The sequence below is a fragment of the Leucoraja erinacea genome, chromosome 39, assembly GCF_028641065.1.
Source record: "Leucoraja erinacea ecotype New England chromosome 39, Leri_hhj_1, whole genome shotgun sequence".
Taxonomy (NCBI): Eukaryota; Metazoa; Chordata; class Chondrichthyes; order Rajiformes; family Rajidae; genus Leucoraja; species Leucoraja erinaceus.
In genome coordinates, this window is record NC_073415.1 from 8,063,418 (window position 1) to 8,084,311 (window position 20,894).

General features: G+C 43.1%; 1 protein-coding gene across 1 annotated transcript in view; it reads right to left on the minus strand.

Annotated features, from left to right (window-relative positions):
• Positions 1–8,896: 8,896 nt before the first annotated feature.
• The window catches only part of LOC129714421 (voltage-dependent P/Q-type calcium channel subunit alpha-1A-like), a 261,546-nt gene continuing 249,548 nt past the window's right edge, over positions 8,897–20,894 (minus strand). The window contains exons 46-48 of the mRNA XM_055664004.1: positions 15,421–15,613; positions 12,921–13,177; positions 8,897–10,180 (exon numbers count right to left, since the gene is read on the minus strand). Coding sequence (XP_055519979.1) covers positions 9,500–10,180; positions 12,921–13,177; positions 15,421–15,613 — 1,131 coding nt within the window. The 3' untranslated portion in view covers positions 8,897–9,499. The remainder of the gene's footprint in view (positions 10,181–12,920; positions 13,178–15,420; positions 15,614–20,894) is intronic.

Genomic DNA, 20,894 nt, shown 5'->3' on the forward strand with positions numbered 1-20,894 from the left:
CACAGACTCACCACTCTCTGTGAGAAAAAGTGTTTCCTCGTCTCCGTTCTAAATGGCTTACCCCTTATTCTAAAACTGTGGCCCCTGGTTCTGGACTCTCCCAACATCGGGAACATGTTTCATGCCTCTAGCATGTCCAAACCCGTAACAATCTTATATGTTTCAATAAGATCCCCTCTCGTCCTATTAAACCCCAGAGCGTACAAGCCCAGCCGCTCCATTCTCTCAGCGTATGACAGTCCTGCCATCACGGGAATTAACCTTGTAAACCTACACTGTACTCCCTCAATAGCAAGAATGTTCTTCCTCAAACTAGGGGACCAAAACTGCACACAATACTCCAGGTGTGGTCTCACTAGGGCTCTGTACAACTGCAGAATAACAATGGTGACATCAGACAAATACACAGCTCGCTGATGAGTATAAGATTCGCTACAGTTGTGTTATTGACACCGATCCTTTCTGTGTTAGATCTGCCTTGTGCAGACTGTGAATAACATGAATTGTAGCTGGTGCATCAATGCACAGAGGAGAGGTTACAGGACTTTTCATCGGCACTGACTTAAATGCATTATCATCATTCATAAGTTCTAAGAACAGAATTAGGCCATTCGGCCCATCAAGTCTACTCCACCTGTCAATCACGGCTGATCTATCTTTCCCCTCTCAACCCCATTCTCCTGCCTTCTCCCCATAACCATTTAAGAGTGAGATGAGAAAAAACATTTTCACCCAGAGAGTTGTGAATTTGTGGAAATCTCTGCCACAGAAGGCAGTGGAGGCAAATCACTGGATGAATTTAAAAGAGAGTTAGATAGAGCTCTAGGGGCCAGCGGAATCAAGGGATATGGGGAGAAGGCAGGCACGGGTTATTGATTGTGGATGATCAGCCATGATCCTAATAAATAGTGGTGCTAGCTCGAAGGGCCAAATGGCCTCTTCCTGCACCTATTGTCTATGTTTCTATGTAACCCTTGACACCTGTACTAATCACAAAACTGTCAAGTACAAACTCCGTTTAGACAGCACCTCTAGTCAGGATCGAACCCGGGTCTCTGGTCCTGTAAGGCTGCAAAACTACCACTGCGCCATGGTAAGGATTGTGGATTTCCTTCCATACAATGCATTAATGAACCAGATGGATTTCATGGTCACTAGTTTTTAATTCCAGATTTATTTATTTAGCTTAATTTAAAATTCCCGCCTGCTGTGGTCTATTGAACTAAGATTTCTGTATTATTGGGATTACTTGATCAGCAACTGAATCTGCACAGCAATCAACCAATGATTGAATTATCATTGGACATACACAAGGAAGATTGGACTTGGGTAAGATTTTGTCCTGAACCATTTAAAACAATAAATAACTTCTGTTAAAGCAATTTTCCATGACAACAAATGATTAGTCATCATCACTAACACAGTAATAGTTGACGTATATGAGTGTGTGTCAAAAGGAAACTCCTCAGTTCATTCACACCTCTAACATCAGCAGAAACTTCCTTGACTTCCCTCTCCAGTATGAGGCCAGTTGACTTTCTCCAGAGATGAAGTTGATGCCACAATGGGTTGGTACCAGTCGACTCCAAGCTTGCCGTAGGTAGTTGGGGAAGAGCCTGTAAAAAGCTGGTGACCCACTTACAGAAAACACAGAACTGAGAAACGAGAATGAAAATCCTTTGCAGTTGACGAGGTACAACAGTGGCTGCGTGCGGGGAAGGTTTCTGCAGAATTCTGCAAACCTAGACACACACTAAAAATAGTATCCTCTTAAACATCGCAACACAATGGAGTTAACAATTCCATAATGCATGTATACTGGGCTTGCAATAATCTTCATAGGATGCAACATAATGCTGTTCTCCCCTCACCAAATTGTATAACCAGAACAAATTCCAGGAATGGAATTTGATTAGATTTGGAAAATATACCCAGATATCTTCCATTTAGTTTTATCACAATTTTATTTGAAAGACCTTTCGGTAGTCAACTAATATTACTCATTTATGGGATGTGGCTGTCACAAGCTGGGACATCATATATGTGCCTGCATATGCATGAGAGACATAATTAAGAATGGGCAATAAATGATAGTGTGAACGTTGACACCCAATCTCATAAATGACTGTTAAAGGCAGAGAAATAAATTAGATACATTTCAGGTAATTGACAAAGGATTATGGAAGAACTGAGAATTTATTTTACACCCAGAGGGAGTTTGCAGGTCTGGAACTAACCACCTGAAAGAAGTCAGACCATAGTTTAAAAAATACTCTGTCATTGCATGGCAAAGAATGCCTCTTTTCCCACTTGTCCATGTTCTAATTCATCAATATAATAGTACATTTGTTGAGCAGAGGGAACAGATAACCCATTGAAAATGATCCTGAATCCCACAGCTCAAATTGCTTAAACTCTCCTCTCCTCTCCCAAACTCAAGTGATGCATTTAATCCTTTTGACGGGATTTGTTGATCATGCCAAACATGAAAAAGACACATGTATTAACCTAGCATTGGTTTATGCCAGTGGTATAAATATTAATTTCTGTAATTTCAAGTAACCCTTCCCTCCCCCATCCTAGTTTCACCGTCCTCCTGATTAATTTTACTGTTTGTGTGCCTCGTTGCTACCTTCCCCGTGGCCGACAATGAGCCATTCTGCTCTTCCTTGTTCAGCATCTGCTTTGATCTGTCCTTTTCACACCTTACCCTTCCATATCTCTAGTCTCCCTCTCCACTGACTCTCAGTCTGAAAAAGAATCTCGACCCGAAACGTCACCCATTCCTTCTCTCCAGAGACGTTGCCTGTCCGCTGAGTTACTCCGGCATTTTGTGTCTATGTCTTGGGTTACACACAATGTTTTTATTTGCAGAAGGCAAGTTTTGGTCAATTCTGAATCCAATTAGTAATTGAAATAAAGTATGGTTAAAATAATACGGAATGCCAACTGTCTCATGAACACTGCCCTGTTCCTTGCATCTTTGCATCCTCAGAAAAATGCCTTGCATTTTGAGCCTATTTCAGTTTTGCTATAATGTTGGATTTAGGTGATGGCATTTTGTTGATTATGGCAGGTGTTTGCCATTGCTGAGGTTAGTGATTGAATTTTATATATAGAGGAATAAACCTTGTTCTGATCCTGAACGAATTTGATGTAAAATTCCAGATTTCCACACAAATCTGTTTCCATGTTGCCATTTCCAAATGATTTATTCTGTGTTACAGACTGTTCATTGTTTTTATTTACAGATCCATGTATTTTATGTGCATTTACGCAGCAAGATTTTTAACATAATCTTTCATTCATTTGATCTATATCACCCTTCATATCTGTCGCACCCTTTTCCCTGACTCTGAAGAAGTCTCAAAGCAAAATGTCACCTATTCCTTTTCTCCAGAGATGCTGCCTGACCCGCTGAGTTACTCCAGCTGTTTGTGTCTATCTTGGGGTTAAACCAGCATCTGCAGTTCCTTCCTACACAATGTTACAAAGGAGTTGGTGAAAAAAACATTGAGAAAAGTTTGGGAAATCCACAGAGAGGCTGAAAGGACTCTGGAACTCACCGCTTGAAAGGGAAGTGGAGGCAGGGGCCTCGGCATATTTAAAAACTATGTGGTTAAGTCCCAACCTAATCAAAAACTAAATAGGATTAAGCTGGAATGGATGGCATGGATATATTTCTCAAGTAATGTTGGACTGGATGAACTGAATATGACCTTTCCAGCTACAAATTTCTATGGGTCTAAGAATACAGTTAATTCTACATAAGGGACTTGGTTCTACAAGGTTCTCACTCAAGAGCTAAGAATGCAATGCACTTACCTACAATTTACACAAAAGATAATGAAAATTGTCGGAGGACAAAAGAGATTTTTAAAAACGTCTGCATGGAATGTACATTATTAAGTTAAGTTTTGAAATCTGGTGCTTACGAATATTTGTCAAAATAAATAATGGATAACTGCAGATGACTAAAAGTGCTGGAGTAACTCAGCGGGTCGGACAGCACAAGATATGCTGCAGTTCCTTGCTTCGACCAAGATAAATGCAAAACTTTGTGAAGTGATCTTTAGTTATTTCTGCATTTGCAGGGTTGTAAATCTTTTGAACTACAAAGTCTGACATTCACCACCGCTATCAATAGATTTTGGGGTACTGAAGGCTCAGGCGATTTGACAATGACCAAAAAGTGGATAAATTAGAAGATTAGCTAACTTAATGAATGGCCCAACTAGCCCATGCCAACCAAGATGCCCCTTCTACACTAATCCCAGCTGCCCGCATTTGGCCCAAATCCCACTGAAGCTTTCCTCTCAAAGTGCATGGGTCATCTTGAATACAGATAAGGGACTGAACCGGAGTATTAATAAGCCATAATTGGTGTGATATTTTTATATCAAAAGATAATAAATATTTTAGTGCTTCTCAAATACAATCCCTCAATTGGAAATATATAATATTTAAGCTTTAACTATCAACTGCCTGCTTAAACTCTGCTCAACAAAGACATGGTCATGGCTCAACCCAAGAAGGATATTATTGCAAAAATGCAATAAAGGTTTTCTGCATCTGTACCTTCGATTTTCCAGCATCTGCAGTTCCTTCTTAAACACAGGATATTATTGCAAGCCCGTTTACATTCTATGCAGTAACATTCAGAAAATACTGGAGCAATGACACAATAGAATGTAGTTTGACATTAGGAGACAAGGCAGTTTCGACCCTTTTCTGATACAGTGATATACTCTCCAAAGACATATCTTATATTAGGATGACGACTATGTTGCACAAGATCACAACCATTTTGAAACAGAATTATTTAGAGCTAGCTGTGTGCAACGCTGCGATTTTTAAACTGTGGCCTTTGCTGTGTGGTTTAGATATTTAGTTTGTATTTTCTTGGAGTAAAGTTTAAGATGCCAGCGGTTACGTGTTTTGGACCAATTTCCTGGACGTGATATGGGTCAGAATGGGTTTAATTTGCACACAGTTCAATTGCCCATTCAATTAATCTTATGTTGAGCAGAAACAAATGGAACTGAGGAACGAGAAGGATAGTTGCCAAGATCAGTGTCACAGATGGATGGGCCTTTAATCTGCATTTTATTCAATAGATGGAAACTGTCATTATTTCACAATTGAAATTCCATAATTTTCTGCAACAATAATTTTGATGGAGATTTTTTTTTTTTTTTTTTTTTTTTTTTTTTTTTTTTTTTTATTTATATTGCCCTCAAGCGATATTGGGAATGAAATATTCTAAATTGCAGTGCCACACAATCATATTCTAAAGCAGAGTTGTTTTTTTTTTGTGGTGATTATATTTTTCATGGCAGGGGAATAAAAAGTAAAAAATAACTATCGATTTCTAGTGGCTTTGGAACTTGTCCCAGAGTTCTCGTCCTTTGACACATCAGAGTTTGGGCTTAAGTACATTCCCTTTCATACTATTTCTTTTCAGTCATGTTCAATAGTTTGGGAAAGCGTTAAGACCTGATTTTCTCTCCGGGGCTGATGGCGTTTGATGCTTCCTCTGAGCACTCAGCCTTGCCTAAGATGGACAGTCGAGTCGGAAATAAATAAATAAAGTCTTGCATTTCTATAGCACCTTTCATTTTCATGCCGGGATGTCCAACAATGCTTCACAGCCAACGAAGCACTTTTTGAGGCATTGTCACCCTTGTAATGTAGGAAACACAGCAATAAATTTGCACACAACAAACTCTTACTAATCACAGAATGACAATGACCACACACTGCATTTTAGAAATGTCGACAAACAGAAAAGACTTGGTCAGGACGGCAGGGAGAACTCCCCATTTTTTTCTCTGACGTAATTTCATGAGATCTTTTACACCTGAGAAATTGGTTTGTTATCTCATCCAAAAGGCCACACACCTCCATCTCAGCACAGCCCTCTCTCAGTGTTGTACTTAAGTGTACCAGCCTATATTTCTGTGCTCCAGCCCTGGAGTGGAACTTAAACCCACAACCTTTGGAGTTAGAATAAAGAGAGCATTGAGCCAGATACTTGGGAGGTATCATTGGAAAAATTGGGGAAAGATATGATCCTTCTACCTGCCTCCCTCGCACATTTAACCCCACACATTAACATGAACATCCAATCTTCTATTTAAGTGTATAGAGGCATGTAAAAGATAAAACTATACATATGAAAGGACATCATTACAGGAGCCAGCAGCTGAGTGTATCCGAATGACATTGAAATGAAAACTTCTACAATCGAACCTGGAGCATAGAATGCATTCAAAACTTTACGAGATCACCTCCATTAAGATTCAAAATATATATTTTGTAATTCACTTTTTCATCTACTGCCCTCATTCACATTTCGGGTAACGGAGACATTACTGTTTGGATCTACAGTGCCTTATCTGATGCTTTACATTAATAAGTATTCTTCATACATAAATATATGTATATACATATATATTTATATATTTCCCAGAAATTTATAATCTCTATTTTCTTTTGGAATTGTACTAATTTATAAACTCAAATCACAGTAGGGCCATCAGCTTATTCACAGTGAACTCAATTCACAGGCAAATATTTTCACACAAAATCTCACATATTCATTTTTAAAGATCCTGGTGCCTTTGCAGAACTCTGGATGTTAGTTTTCCCGAGATGTATCTGTAGCTCAGTACTGATGCCTTCACCCCCAACGCTGGGTTTGGACAGCAGGCTAGCATGGAGTGCACAGAAAAATAAGCCCATTTGTATCCCAGTACCTCCAGACCTGTGTTGGCTCGAATATATATCCTTTTCTACCCATAGATAGTGCTACTGGATATTTTAAGGCTGGCACTTTATACAGTTGCTCATCTCACAGTCGTACTTCACCAAGCCTGTGGTCCATGCATCAATAACATTCGGCAGTGGATATTCCCGTGGCCATCGTTTTCAGTGAAGGTGCCTGGATGCACCTTACAAGAACCTATCTACCGCATTGGAGACCCTCGGGCTATCTTTAATCGGACTTTATCTTGCACTGAACATTATTCCCTTTATCATGTGTCTGTACACTGTGGATGGATCAATTGTAATCATGTCCAGTCTTTCCACTGACTGGTTAGCACGCAACAAAAAGCTTTTCCCTGTACCTCAGTACACCTGACAATGAACCAAACAGAAAATTGTTTGATTTACTTCCCATTATTTGTTTGCCTGAAGTCTCTTCCATGGGGTCATGGAGGCTTGTTTGGGTCATCAACTCTGATGTATTGGAAGCCTTTGGTAGATGGGTAGGAGCTAAAATCCAAGGCAGTTGGGCCTTTTCTTGATGGGACACATGGTCCACAGCTCAAGCCCGCTGCATAGTTGCTGATTCTACAATGGAGTAGCCATTTCTGACACGGAGATCTTTTGTCTAGATGTCTTTTGTCTGCTAATTGTGCATTTCACCACGATTCAATAGAATATTTTTACACGGCCAAATAATGCCATGTGTGATTACAGGAGAACATGACTCCATGATTGATTAGCCAGCCTGCAAGTACAGGCCATCTACATCTGCAAATTTGAATGCATCATCTGACCGAGAGTTCCTCCACTAGAGTTTTTCTTCAAGACAAACACCTGGATGTCTATCGTCAATGGGTCAACATCCTAGAACACTCTTCTCAGCAGCACTGAAGAAGCACCTTAACCAAGGGAAAGGCAGTACCAGAAGGCAGCACAGCACTGTGGTTCCAGGGACAGTTAGGAATGGTCAATAAATGATCCCTTTCCCATTAATAAATAAAAACATCCCCTTTCTCCTCCATCAACATGGCCATTTTCTACTTGCTTTGAATGTTCTTAAACTTAGGGCTGTAAGACTTAGTTTAGAGATACAGCGTGGAAACAGGCCCCTCAGACTACCGAGTCCACACCGGCCAACAATCACCTATACACTAGTTCTATACTACAGAATAGGGACAATTTAGTCGCCAATTTACCGACAAACCTGCGCGTCTTTGGAATGTAGGAGGCAACCAGAGCACCCGGAGAAAACCCACAGTGAAAACTTACAAACTCTATACAAACACAGCACCCATAGTCGGGATAGAATCTGGATGCCTGGCGCTGTAAGGCAGCAACCCAAGCACTGTGTCGCCCTTGTGACTTCTCTTCCAGGGTCCATCTGATCTCCTACAACATGCCAGAGACTGAGCTTAGTTGTAATTTCTGAGGCTACCATCAAAGCCACCTTCAGTGGGGGAATAGAGTGAGGTCTGACTGGATCCTGGGCCCTGCAGCACATTGAACTTCACAGAGAACGCACTTCCCTTTGTTCCACACCCTTTGATTTTTGTTTGGTTTCATTTGCAATTATTAAGCCTTAAGCTAACAATTGGAACCCGAGTCCCAATCCCTTGAAGTGCCACCAATCCCTGCCGCCCATAAACTGGCAATGATCAGGAATCTTGGCTAACATGGGTAGGAGACTCCAGCAGAATATATGCAATTCTGACTTATAAAGGAAGGATGGAAGGAAGGAAAGGAAGCACATTTTGGAAAACTAACAAATTGGTTTAACTACAAAGGCACTCAGAGCTTTACACACATAAAAAACATACTCCATTTTGCACTGGGCAGGTGGTCATGTTGCCAGCATTGGAATGTCTGGCACAGAGTGATTCCTCTGTCCTCTGCACCTCCCGCCCATCGCAGTGAGGAGCCCCCCCCACCCCCCCCCCCCCCCCACCCCCCCCCCCCGTTCAATCTACAGGGATCGAAAAAGCAGAATTACAAATAAAATGGAAATGATCTCAGGCGAGTTTGTCGGGAGTTAGTTGCCTCCCTCAGATGCTCCCCAAACACCTTCCCCACACACCACCACCACAACCCCTCCCCATCCCCAACCCCCCAACAACATACGCACATCAAATCAAAGTGCTCTCGGTCACAACATGCTCTTTATAGAGAGAGAGAGAGAGAGAGAGGGAGAGGAATCCATGCTGTGGTGGACCGTTCTGATGAGGCTGAAGGCCAGGCCGCATGGTGACCACCGTTGCTTAGTAACCGCTCCTCCTGCGGCCTACACACCGCCAGGCATCCTAAACACCCAGTTACCCACCACCCCCCCTCCTCCCAAGCCCATCACACCCGAGGCAAACAATACCAAATAACATATTAGCAGGTAATGGATGATAAAACTCATCGATAAAACCCCAAACGCTTTTTCCTCCCCCTCAAAACAGGGTCTTGTTTCCCGCTCAATTGAGCCAAGCACTAGGCCGGGCCGCCATTTTGATTCCTCGACGCCCCTCACACGCACACCTCAGGTTTAATTGCCCCTCCAACCTCATTCCTTCTTCGATTTATGTCCGTGTGTGAGTGTGTGTGTGTTTTTTTTTTTTTTTTTGGAAGGCTACAGAGCTCCTCAGAAGAGGCCCGGAGACTCTTGGCTCGTCCATAGCTCGCTTGGCAATGTAAGAAGTATGGAGGGGGTTTCCGGGGTGAAGGATATGAGGGAGGAGGAGGGGGGCTAGCACCAGTCGTCCTCGTCGGTCTCACTGTAGGGTTCGTGCATCCCTTTCCTTGCGCCAGGCCCACGCGTTTTGTTCGGGCCCAGGTTGTGGTAGTACCCGTTGGGCACACGGCGCCCGTGTCTGGGGAGGGACACGGAGGAGGAGGAGGACTGCGGCCCCCGACAAGTCCTCGGCGACCGCCCGGAACTCGTCGCCGTCGCCATGGCCACCTCGAAGGTCAGAGTCTCCTCCCTCGATGCCGCCTCGTATTCGGCGCTGCGGTAATAGTCATCGTCGTGGCACCCCAGGTAAGGCTCGGAGAGGTGGGAGCTGGGGGTTGACCACTGGCCGCTGCTCTGGCGGTGTAGCCGGGGGGAGCCGCCTCTCTCCGTGCCGGGGGATCGGCTGCTGCTGCCGTGCCGCTCGCCCCTGTGGTGCTCCGGGGGAGGGGGTGAGTACCGGCGTGGCACAGGGGTCGGTGTCCTGCCCTGCTGCTGCTGCTGCTGCTGTTGTTGTTGTTGCTGCTGTTGCTGCTGCTGCTGCTGCTGCGATGTGTTCATGGCCTTGCGGACCACAGGGGAGTAGGTGACATGAGGCCTAGGCGTGGAAGGAGTCTGGGGGAGTTGCCTACGTCCCCTCCTCGGTGTGCTGGTACCAGAAGTGGAAGGAACTGGGCTCCCACTCACAGAACTACTGCCCTAGATGAAAATCGAAACAAAGCAAATAAAAAATAAAAAATCAGGAGCAAAAACACAGACAGGAGAAAACCATCGGAGAAAGCAAAGAGGTAACACAAGGGGAAAGGAAGCAACGACCACAGAACCAACAAAAGTCAAAAAGGAAAGTAAAAAGAGAAATTGACGTCTGTAAGTCAAGGGGTTGTAAAAAGAGCAGGCATTGAGCTTTAGATATCATGGGTTTAAAAGCGCATTGTAAGGCCATACACATTAGACAACTTGGAGACTATGCTTGTAATCCAACCTGGAATTGGCCTGCACTGCTGGAAGTCACACGCCTAAACCCAAAAGGTTGGGACTCCAGAGGCCGAATGGTGAATGAAAAGATGGGTTTAATGTTTACGGGCTTTGGCCTAGGCCGCTGAAATCTAGGGTGTGAAATTGGCCAGGGGTAAATGCAAGTTGCAATAACGGCTGCACACTGTACCCTACTCTGGTAAATTTATTGTATTGAGTTTGAGAGTTCAAAGGAATCGGTACACACTGTGTAGCTATCACAGTGTTAATGATCAAGAACTTATTTTCACACCAATGTCATCCTCCCTCTGGGAAACTATGTGTCTAATAGTGATGAGAAACGATGGCCATTATATCCTCAATAGCATCTCAACCTTCCCAGAAAAGTTAAAAGAAGTGTCTCGACCCGAAACGTCACCCATTCCTTCTCCCCAGAGGTGCTGCCTGTCCAGCTGAGTTACTCCAGCACCTTATGTCTTTTTCATATGAATGTTATGCCTGGGTGAACTTTCGTCCGTTTCATCTCATTTTAGTATGGAGAGTAAGCAAAAGGTAGCTAATGAAATCATGTCCCACTAGGGTACAAGGGCTGTGCTGGGAAGCATTTGATAACCAAGATGTTTAATCTGTATGGCCTCTCAGCTTGTTAGAAAGCAACAACCAGAGATAAATAGGCTTCACAATATATTTTTTTTGTTTCAATAAAAGATAACCAATAATCTTGCATCACATTCTTTGAATTTGGAAAAGCTACCTGCTTCAAACAAAATTTGCTAAGGTAAGTTCAGAACACCAACCCTGGCTTAAAGTAGATAATTCTGCTGGTTATTGCATGAAAAGGTAGTTAGCATCACTTTCAGAATAAAGCCTTGTGCGTGTTACCAGCAGCCACCTATCATGCTCCATAAGTAGACAAGAAATGCTGGAGAAACTCAGCGGGTGAGGCAGCATCCATGGAGAGAAGGATTTGGCGACATTTCGGGTCAAGACCCTTCTTCAGACCCGAAACATCGCCAATTCCTTCTCTCCATAGATGCTGCCTCATCCGCTGAGTTTCTCCAGCATTTTTTGTCTACCTTCGATTCTTCCAGCATCTGCAGTTCTTTCTTAAACATGCTCCATATGTAGACAGCCACATGCACTAATCCAATTTACACTTTGATGATGTGGGAAGCTGGTTTATTTCATCCTTGCTCCTGTAGATCAGTGGACCTAGGCCTGGTGGGAGATCTGTACTGCCAATCTGGCTGTAAATAGCCATCTCACGAGCGGCTGATCAAAAATGATGTCTCTCAGCATAATTCCACTGTTAAAGCTTTGCAGTTTTGGCAAGTCATTTTTAATCTTCCAGCCCCCACCATCCCCCTATGGTCAGCTTGTGCTGCCCTTCAGTTTAAAATTATTGCCAGTCAGTTATCAGATACACAATGGTGGTTGATCAATTGCACAAATTTGTTTGGATTAGAACCATCCCCTGCTACCAGCTTCATTCAGCAAGTGAGATTTGATTCACTTTCTACATTGGAACCAATTTGCGAAAGCATTTATTTTTCTGTAATGGATAGTTAGCATTCATCAGGAATTAAATAGGATGGCAATGCAGACTAAATCTAGAACAGTGAAGCACAGGATCAGGCCCTTCAGCCCATCGTGTATGTACTGACCATGATGCCAATTTAAACAGTACTTGCCTGTACATGGATCTTATGCCTCCATTCGCTGCTTGCTCATGAGCCTGTTTAAATGCTCTTAAGCTACACTATCGGAGAATGAATAGTCCTCGGTATCTCATTAAAATTACACATTAATGAAATAATTTGTGTGTATCATTCAGTTTAGAGATACAGCGCGGAAACAGGCCCTTCAGCCCACCGGGTCCGCGCCGACCAGCGATCCCCGCGCATTAACCCACTAGGGACAATTTTTACATTTTATACCAAGTCAATTAACCTACAAACCTGTACGTCTTTGGAGTGTGGGAGGAAACCGAAGATCTCGGAGAAAAACCCACGCAGGTCACGGGGAGAACGTACAAACTCCATACAGGCAGCACCCGTAGTCGGGATCGAACATGGGTCTCCAGCGCTGCATTCGCTGTTATGCAGCAACTATACCGCTGCGCCACCGTGACCACAGTTAACCGTGCCACGGTTAATCATAAACTGTGTTTGAATCTTTCTGAAGGGATTGGTAAAACCTGTCGGGTCTAGGATAAAAGTCAGTCATTTAATGCAAGGGTAACTGATAATACTGGGAGGGGGATTGAGGTTGTAATTTAGGGAAAGGTGGTGTTTCCATAAGGTGGTACATCGTGGAGTTAAGGATATCAGTAATATATTTTTCTGCAACAAAGGTTGAATAATTTCTACTGGGTCATCCCACTTGCCAGTTCCACTGTGGCCGCAGTGACACAATTGGCTAGAATACTTTGAGCAGCCACGGTGTGTGAAGCCTGCAGACCCACCTGTCTATGGGGGACACACTCGCGCCCTGCACTCGGTGACCGAGACCACCTCCTCTCCCTTGATCGAGGCCTGCTGTACTCGTGCCGCTCCTGGGAATAACGCTCCTTGTCAGCCGACGTGTGGTGGTGGTGGTGGTGGTGGTGGTGGTGCTTCCTGTCCTTGGTCCTTCCTCGCTCCCGGTCCTTCTCCTTCGGAGGGAGGTCACCCGACTGTGTGGTCGTGCTGAGGTCTGTTCCGAGCCCTATGTCAATAAAAGCTGATCATTTAGGCAAAGAAAAAGAAATCGGAAAATGTTTAGAGAGGGAGACTTACATATAGAGCAGCTTAATATTTATCTAAGAAACTAAATATTTCTAAACTTGTTAAATACAAAGAATGACATTGACAATTGACATGTAGGCTACCTATTTTGCACAATTATTTCCCAAGCCATCCACCTTTGACTATTGCACCTTGAGACAATGTCGGTGCCCAACCATGTTGCTTAATGCTGCTGTTATTACTTTTTTTTATGGATGAGGGTGTAATTGGCGAAAGCCAGCTTTTATCGACCATCCCAAGCAACCCGTGAGAAGGTGGCGTTGACCCACCATCTTGACCCATTGAATTCCATTGAAGATAATCCTACAGTCACCCTTATCAATGGATAATGGTGGAACAGGCGGAGGACGATGGCTGACCTTAGTGGAGGAACATGTCACAACGGCTGGGAAGGCGGGTGAAGGCTGCAGCAGAAAAGGGTCTCCTGTCGTCTTGGACTCCATGCAACTGGATCCTGACCCAGATCTGTCAAGGACCGTGCGGTGGCTGCCTGTGCACCAGTCTCCCCACGTTAAACAAAGTCACGCACAGGCGTCCTCCAGCCCTGGAGACACCCATGGTCAGGTCAGCCGTGACCAAAAGGGGCTTATGTAATGAGGGGCTGCACTGACCTCTACATATTCCCCAAGTTACAATTCACTTTCAGTAGAAGTGCATCTCACTCAAAGTCATTCTTGACCTAAAGTTAAATCCACTCAACCTTACAATAATAAATCATTGTGAGTCAGATTGCGGGGTGATTTTTGAACTATTACAGACCCTCCCTTGCTCAAGAAGGTTGAATAATAGGATTCCGGTGAACTAAATCTATTTTTGGACTCAATCATAAACTGAACCTGAGGCATGCTTGCACTCAGCAATGTGGGTCAGTTTGGGTCAGCATTTTTTGTCTAGTGATGGGGCATTTTGTTTTAAATTTTAGAGACACAGGGTGGAAACAGGCTCTTTGGCCCAACGAGTCCACACCAACTAATGATCACCCATTTATAGTTCTATCTAAGACACTGGGGTCAATTTCAGAAGCCAAATAACCTACAAACCTGCAAGTCTTTGGAATGTGGGTGGAGACTGGAACACCCGGAGAAAACCCACGAGGTCACAGGGTGAATGCACAAATTCCGTACAGACCGCACCCATAGTCAGGATCGAACTCGGGTCTCTGGCACTGTAATCCCCTGACTCCGCTATCTTTAAGAGTTCTATCTAACTCTCTCTTGAAAGCATCCAGAGAATTGGCCTCCATTGCCTTCTGAGGCAGAGAATTCAACAGATTCACAACTCTCTGGGTGAAAAAGTTTTTCCTCATCTCCGTCCTAAATAGCCAACCCTTTATTCTTAAACTGTGGACCCTGGTTCCGGACTCCCCCAACATCGGGAACATGTTTCCTGCCTCTAGCGTGTCCAATCCCTTAATGATCTTATATGTTTCAATAAGATCCCCTCTCATCCTTCTGTTGCGCAAATGACGCCCGAATGGGACAGGCCCTTACCTCGGTACACGTGACAATAAACTAAACTGAACTGAACCATCCTTACATGGCCAAACTTGCATATACTGTAGTCTCCTAGTGATGTGATTGTCACTTATGTATCATAGAAACATAGAAACATAGAATTAGGTGCAGGAGTAGGCCATTCGGCCCTTCGAGCCTGCACCGCCATTCAATATGATCATGGCTGATCATCCAACTCAGTATCCCGTACCTGCCTTCTCTCCATACCCCCTGATCCCCTTAGCCACAAGGGCCACATCTAACTCCCTCTTAAATATAGCCAATGAACTGGCCTCAACTACCCTCTGTGGCAGAGAGTTCCAGAGATTCACCACTCTCTGTGTGAAAAAAGTTTGTCTCATCTCGGTTTTAAAGGATGTCCCCCTTATCCTTAAGCTGTGACCCCTGGTCCTGGACTTCCCTAACATCGGGAACAATCTTCCTGCATCTAGCCTGTCCAACCCCTTAAGAATTTTGTAACTTTCTATAAGATCCCCTCTCAATCTTCTAAATTCTAGAGAGTATAAACCAAGTCTATCCAGTCTTTCCTCATAAGACAGTCCTGACATCCCAGGAATCAGTCTGGTGAACCGTCTCTGCACTCCCTCTCATCTCAACTGACCAGCAAGACACTCAAGTTTAAAGGCAAAAGGTCATTCCTCGATGAGTAATAAAAAGAGCTGACCTGTGTCTGCATCCGTGTATCGACTCAACGACCTCTCTGATGTCCTGTGACCTCTCTCCCTGCGGCGATGGCTCCTTTGTGACTCCTCGGGAATGACCCTCTCCAGCGAGTAGTCATCCAGCCGTATGCCCTTGGGACGCTGATGGCCCAGTGTGGATGCCGATCGCTTAATTGGACTCGTGTCTTCGATGGTCTGATGCAAGACAAAATGTGCATCATTCAAGGAGACACTCTTTTTGTAAACATCGTTACACAGCTAATGCGAGTGTGTGAAAAGTAAAGGTTTTATTAAAAACAAAAGGCACAGTGTCTATACAGTTGTTGAATCCAACTGTACTGAATCTCCCAGCATCAAAGTGACCTGTTCTGTCCTCAAATAAATATATTTTGTGATAAAATAACAACATGCATGCGTTGCCATACATACATGCATGCACATCTTGCACACAGAAGATTACTAAATATCTGTCAATGTCTGATCTTCCTAACATTGTCACCTATTTTATGCAGTAATATGATCATAAATTCTGAATTACTAGACATTCATCTGTGGAAGTATGTTTCTGAAATTGTATCTTCCTCCACTGGCAATGTTATTAGTTCACACATTCCCCATTATAAATTCTTAATGTCCATAATAAAACAGCAGGAACAAATTTATATGAACCATAAATCTATTAAAAACATCCTACTGTTTGCAAATGCAGTTTAGAGATACTCAGCGCGGATATATATAATTTATTTATGTACCTCATGCTGTAGCTGTAAATATCTTTACAGACAATCTTTAAGCAATAAAATAATTTAAGAAACATGACTTAGTAAAATTATTAATTAATCTTTCGAGAGTATTTTCGAGGGCGGTATGGTGGTGCAGCGGTAGAGTTGCTGCCTCACTGCGCTTTAACCTGGGTTTGATCCCGACTACGGGTGCTGTCTGTACGGAGTTTGTACGTTCTCCCCGTGACTGCATGGGTTTTCCCTGAGATCTTTGGTTTCCTCCCACAATCCAAAGACATACAGGTTTGTAGGTTAATTGGCTTGGTAAATGTAAATTGTCCCCAGTGTGTAGGATAGTGTTAACGTGCGGGGATCGCTGGTCGGCGTGGACTTGTTGGGTCGAAGGGCTTGTTTCTGCACTGTGTCTCTAAACTAAAAGTACCTAAAAATCTGTACTACCTACAGAACATTCACAGCTCCTCTTCACTAATTAGAACTGCCTTAATTCCACATTCCCACACTGATGTCTCCGTTCATGACTCCCTGAAGTATTCCGATGAAGCTCAAAGTAATGTGTAGGAAGGAACTGCAGATGCTAGTTTCCATCGAAGATAGACACAAAATGCTGGAGTAACTCAGCGGGACGGGCTGAGCTACTCCGGCATTTTGTGTCTATCTTCGGAGCTCAAAGTAAGTTTGAAGAACAGCTTCTCATCTTCTGATCAGGCAAACCACAACCTTCCAGAGCCAACAATGGATTCAGCAATAACAGGGGGTAGACACAAAATGCTGGAGTAACTCAGCGGGACAGGCAGCATCTCTGGAGAGAAGGAACGGGTGACGTTTTGGGTCGAGACCCTTCTTCAGATGGTCTCGAGCCGAAACATCACCCATTCCTTCCCTCTAGAGACGCTGCCTGCCCCTCTGAGTTACTCCAGCCGTTTGTGTCCATCTTCGGATTAAACCAGCATCTGCAGTTCCTTATTACACAATACTTCAGGGGGTATTGAAGTCCTCAAACTACTTACATATACAGTATCTATAAACAATCCATGAGCATGAGGTGTTAGTTTTAACTAAACACTTGACACTGTTCCACTGTTGGGCAGTATGTTGTCCCAATACTGATGTTTGTGAGTGGCAGAATTGGGCAGAATGGAAAACCAACCAACCAGATTTTTTTCAATACAATGCACACCTTTGTCAAACCTAGACATCACATTTTGTGCACCTTCTCACCTGCTATAACACCCCACATTTAGCATTATATATTCAAATTTTCTCAACATGCAGTATGTAGTTACCAAATTGCTAACACTATTTATAGGCATGTACATATTCTATATGTAAAGAAAATGTATCATGTGTACATATAGCAACTATCATTCTTTTAATCTGGATTTTTAACTTATGTATTGTGTTTAAAAAATATATATAATTATGATGTTTTTATGTGATATACTAAGATTTTATATGTATTTTATGATATTTAATATGCAATGCATTTTTAATGTAATGTTGCCCCTTGTCTGGTCCTTGAGTCCGTAATGAAGTTTATTATTTTATTATTATTATTATTATTAATAATATCTGTTAATGTGCTCTCTATAACTACAGATAAGCAGTGTGTGTACAATGCAGAAAATTATCTATATCTATCTATCTATCTATCTATCTATCTATCTATCTATCAACATCTATCTCTCTCTATCTCTATCTATCTATCTATCTATCTATCTATCTATCTATCTATCTATCTATCTATCTATCTATCTATCTATCTATCAATATCTATCTATCTATCTATCTATCTATCAATATCTATCTATCTATCTATCTATCTATCTATCTATCTATCTATCTATCTATCTATCTATCTATCTATATCAATCAATCACAGATGCCCTCTATGTACAGGATATGTATTCACTTGTCCAGTTACAGGAATTTTTGTGAATTCCCACAGTCAAGGGTGGCACGGTGGTGCAGCCTTACAGCCTCAGAGACTGTGGGCACTGTACGGAGTTTGTACGCTCCCCCTGTGACTGTGTGGGTCTTCTCCGGGTGCACCAGTTTCCTCCCACGCTCCATGTTTGTAGGTTAACTGGCTTTGGTAAAATTGTCCCTAGTGTGTAGGAGAGTGCTAGTGTGTGAGGTTAATGCTGGTCAGCATGGACTTGTTGGGCCGATACGACTGCTTTTGCTCTGTACCTCTAAAGTCTACAGCAACTAAAGTCAACCAGCAGGAGCAGCCCAATATCAATAATGCCTCTCTGCGTCTATCAACGAACAGCAGGTGAGTTTCCACCAGCTAATGTCTGTGTGCCTCCACAATCTATTACAGCAAGTTGTGCTTTCACTGTTCAATGAAGGATTGCTTTTTTTTGTTGCCATTCTTACATTTTCAATGAAGATGCCTCCAGCACAAACATAATGTTGATTCGGCTAACTCTACTGAACGTTTTTCCTTCCATTAATAATTATGTAAAAGAATATGTGTGTTATGATTGTATTTATAATTTGTTTGGTTGTTTTGTTGTTTGTCTTTTGCACAAAAGTCCGCGAGCATTGCCACTTTCATTTCACTGCACATCTCGTATGTGTATGTGACAAATAAACTTGACTTGACTTGACTTGATTCAGAATACCCAGAAGATGTCAGTTGCCTATAATCAGCAATGATATCAAACTAACAATCCTTTTTCAGTATACTAAAACCCCAAAGTATAATGCCTTATGATGTCTATGTTTTAGTTCCAGACACTGATTGGGAAGTTTAATGCCTTTTCTATTTTTTTCGAACAGTGCCAATCAGGGTGGCATGGTGGTGAGCAGCGGAGTTGCAATTGACCGCAATCCAGCAGAAAGTTACCGGCATTCTCACTGTGACTTCTCAATAATAGAAAATACTTGTAGACTGAGGACACCACCCTTTTTCGCAATTGAGATGAACCATTCTGGTGTCAGTCTGTGGTTAGCTTACAAATTGCATGTAGTTTTCTCTCTCACAGTGTGGCAAGGGTTTGCCCTTAAATCAAAACAATTCTTCAGGCAGTTAATGATTATAACACATGCTTACTCGTGCTGAGTTTTCAATGCAGATTCATTCCAGGAACATGCAATCCTTCAGCCTCTGAGCAGGAGCTAGACCCTTGGCACGCATGCTACTGGAAGGGCATGTTCAGTTGTCCTCAGTACAGGCCTCAATACATTTTACTGCAGATCCCACAATAGTTCAGCGGGCGAGGATTTTGGCAGACCTGGTGTGATTATGGCCAAGCAGGTGCCAACATCGTGGGGGGGGGGATCTCATTGAATCTCACCGAATGGTGAATGACCTGGAGGTGGAGAGGATGTTTCCACTAGTGGGAGAGTCTAGGACCAGAGGTCATAGCCTCAGAATTAAAGGACGTTCCTTTAGGAAGGAGATGAGGAGGAATTTCTTTAATCAGAGGGTGAAGAATCTGTGGAATTCATTGCTGTGAAGGCCAAGTCAATGGTTAATTGTAAGGCAGAAATAGATAGATTTTTGATTAGTGCGGGTGTCGGGGGTTATGGGGAGAAGGGAGGAGAATGAGGTTAGGAGGGAGGGATAGATCAGCCATGATTGAATGGCGGAGTGGACCTGTTGGGCCGAATGGCCTAATTCTGCTCCTATCACCTGTGAACGTGAACATTTGGTCTATGTTATGTTATCTTGATCAGCAAGACTGGGACCACAGTCACTGCTCAGGCTACACGGCCAGGGAGCAGATAAAGCCCCATGACACACCAGACTCTTTGGACAAAAATGAGAGATGAGTAAATGGAGGTCACAATACCGTTGACTTTTCTGCTAAACAGAACTCCTGTCACAGAAATTGTTGAAATAACTTAATTATATGGACCATTTCATATTGGGGAGAAGGCAGGAGAGATAGATCAGCCACGATTGAATGGCAGAGTAGATTCGATGGGCCTAATGGTGATCCTATCACTTATGAACTATTAATAATTAAACACAACTTTGAGGAGAAAAAAAAACCCTTTACAGTCAATTGAAGGACCATTCTAATCACGAGGAAACTTTGTGGTGGCCTTTCTATTCTTTGGGGAAGGATTATGTAATTTTTGTATCGCCTCAGATGTTATCAACTATTAGATGTCTGCATGTAATTATTTGGTGAAATATTGTGGTGATTTTCCCCCCTTCTGCCAGATAGTTGCACCCTCAACAAATGAACATGTCCAGCACATGCCAGAGTCGGCCAAATGAAGCCTCGAGGCAGACAAGAGCAATAGAAACACAAAAGAGAGACTAAGACAGGGTACATACACTAAGGTTATTCCCACGGTTCCGCACTTTTCTCCTCTGTTATCAGCCACACAAGAGAGTGCATATTAAAAGGGCAGGAAGCAAAAAGACACAAGACAGGAGAGAAGGCAGCGACAGGACAGACGTGACAGAAAATGGCCGCAGGAAGACCCCCACATCGCAAAGGCGGCAACGAGATGTCCAGGGTTTGGGAAGAAGCCACAGGTAAGGACACAGTTGGTTTTATTGTAAGAAATAAAAAATGTGGAAGAAGGAAAAAGCACAAAGATATAACAGTTATACATTAAGCAGATAGAAAGAGCAGAATAGAACACACCAGATGATTTCATAGTCTCTATAGAGAAGTGGATTGCCCAGACCAGGGGGTGGGGAACCTTTTCATGTTGGAATGCCGCATTAAGTTAGCGTTAATCTAATAAAGCCCCATGCAAGAAACTTC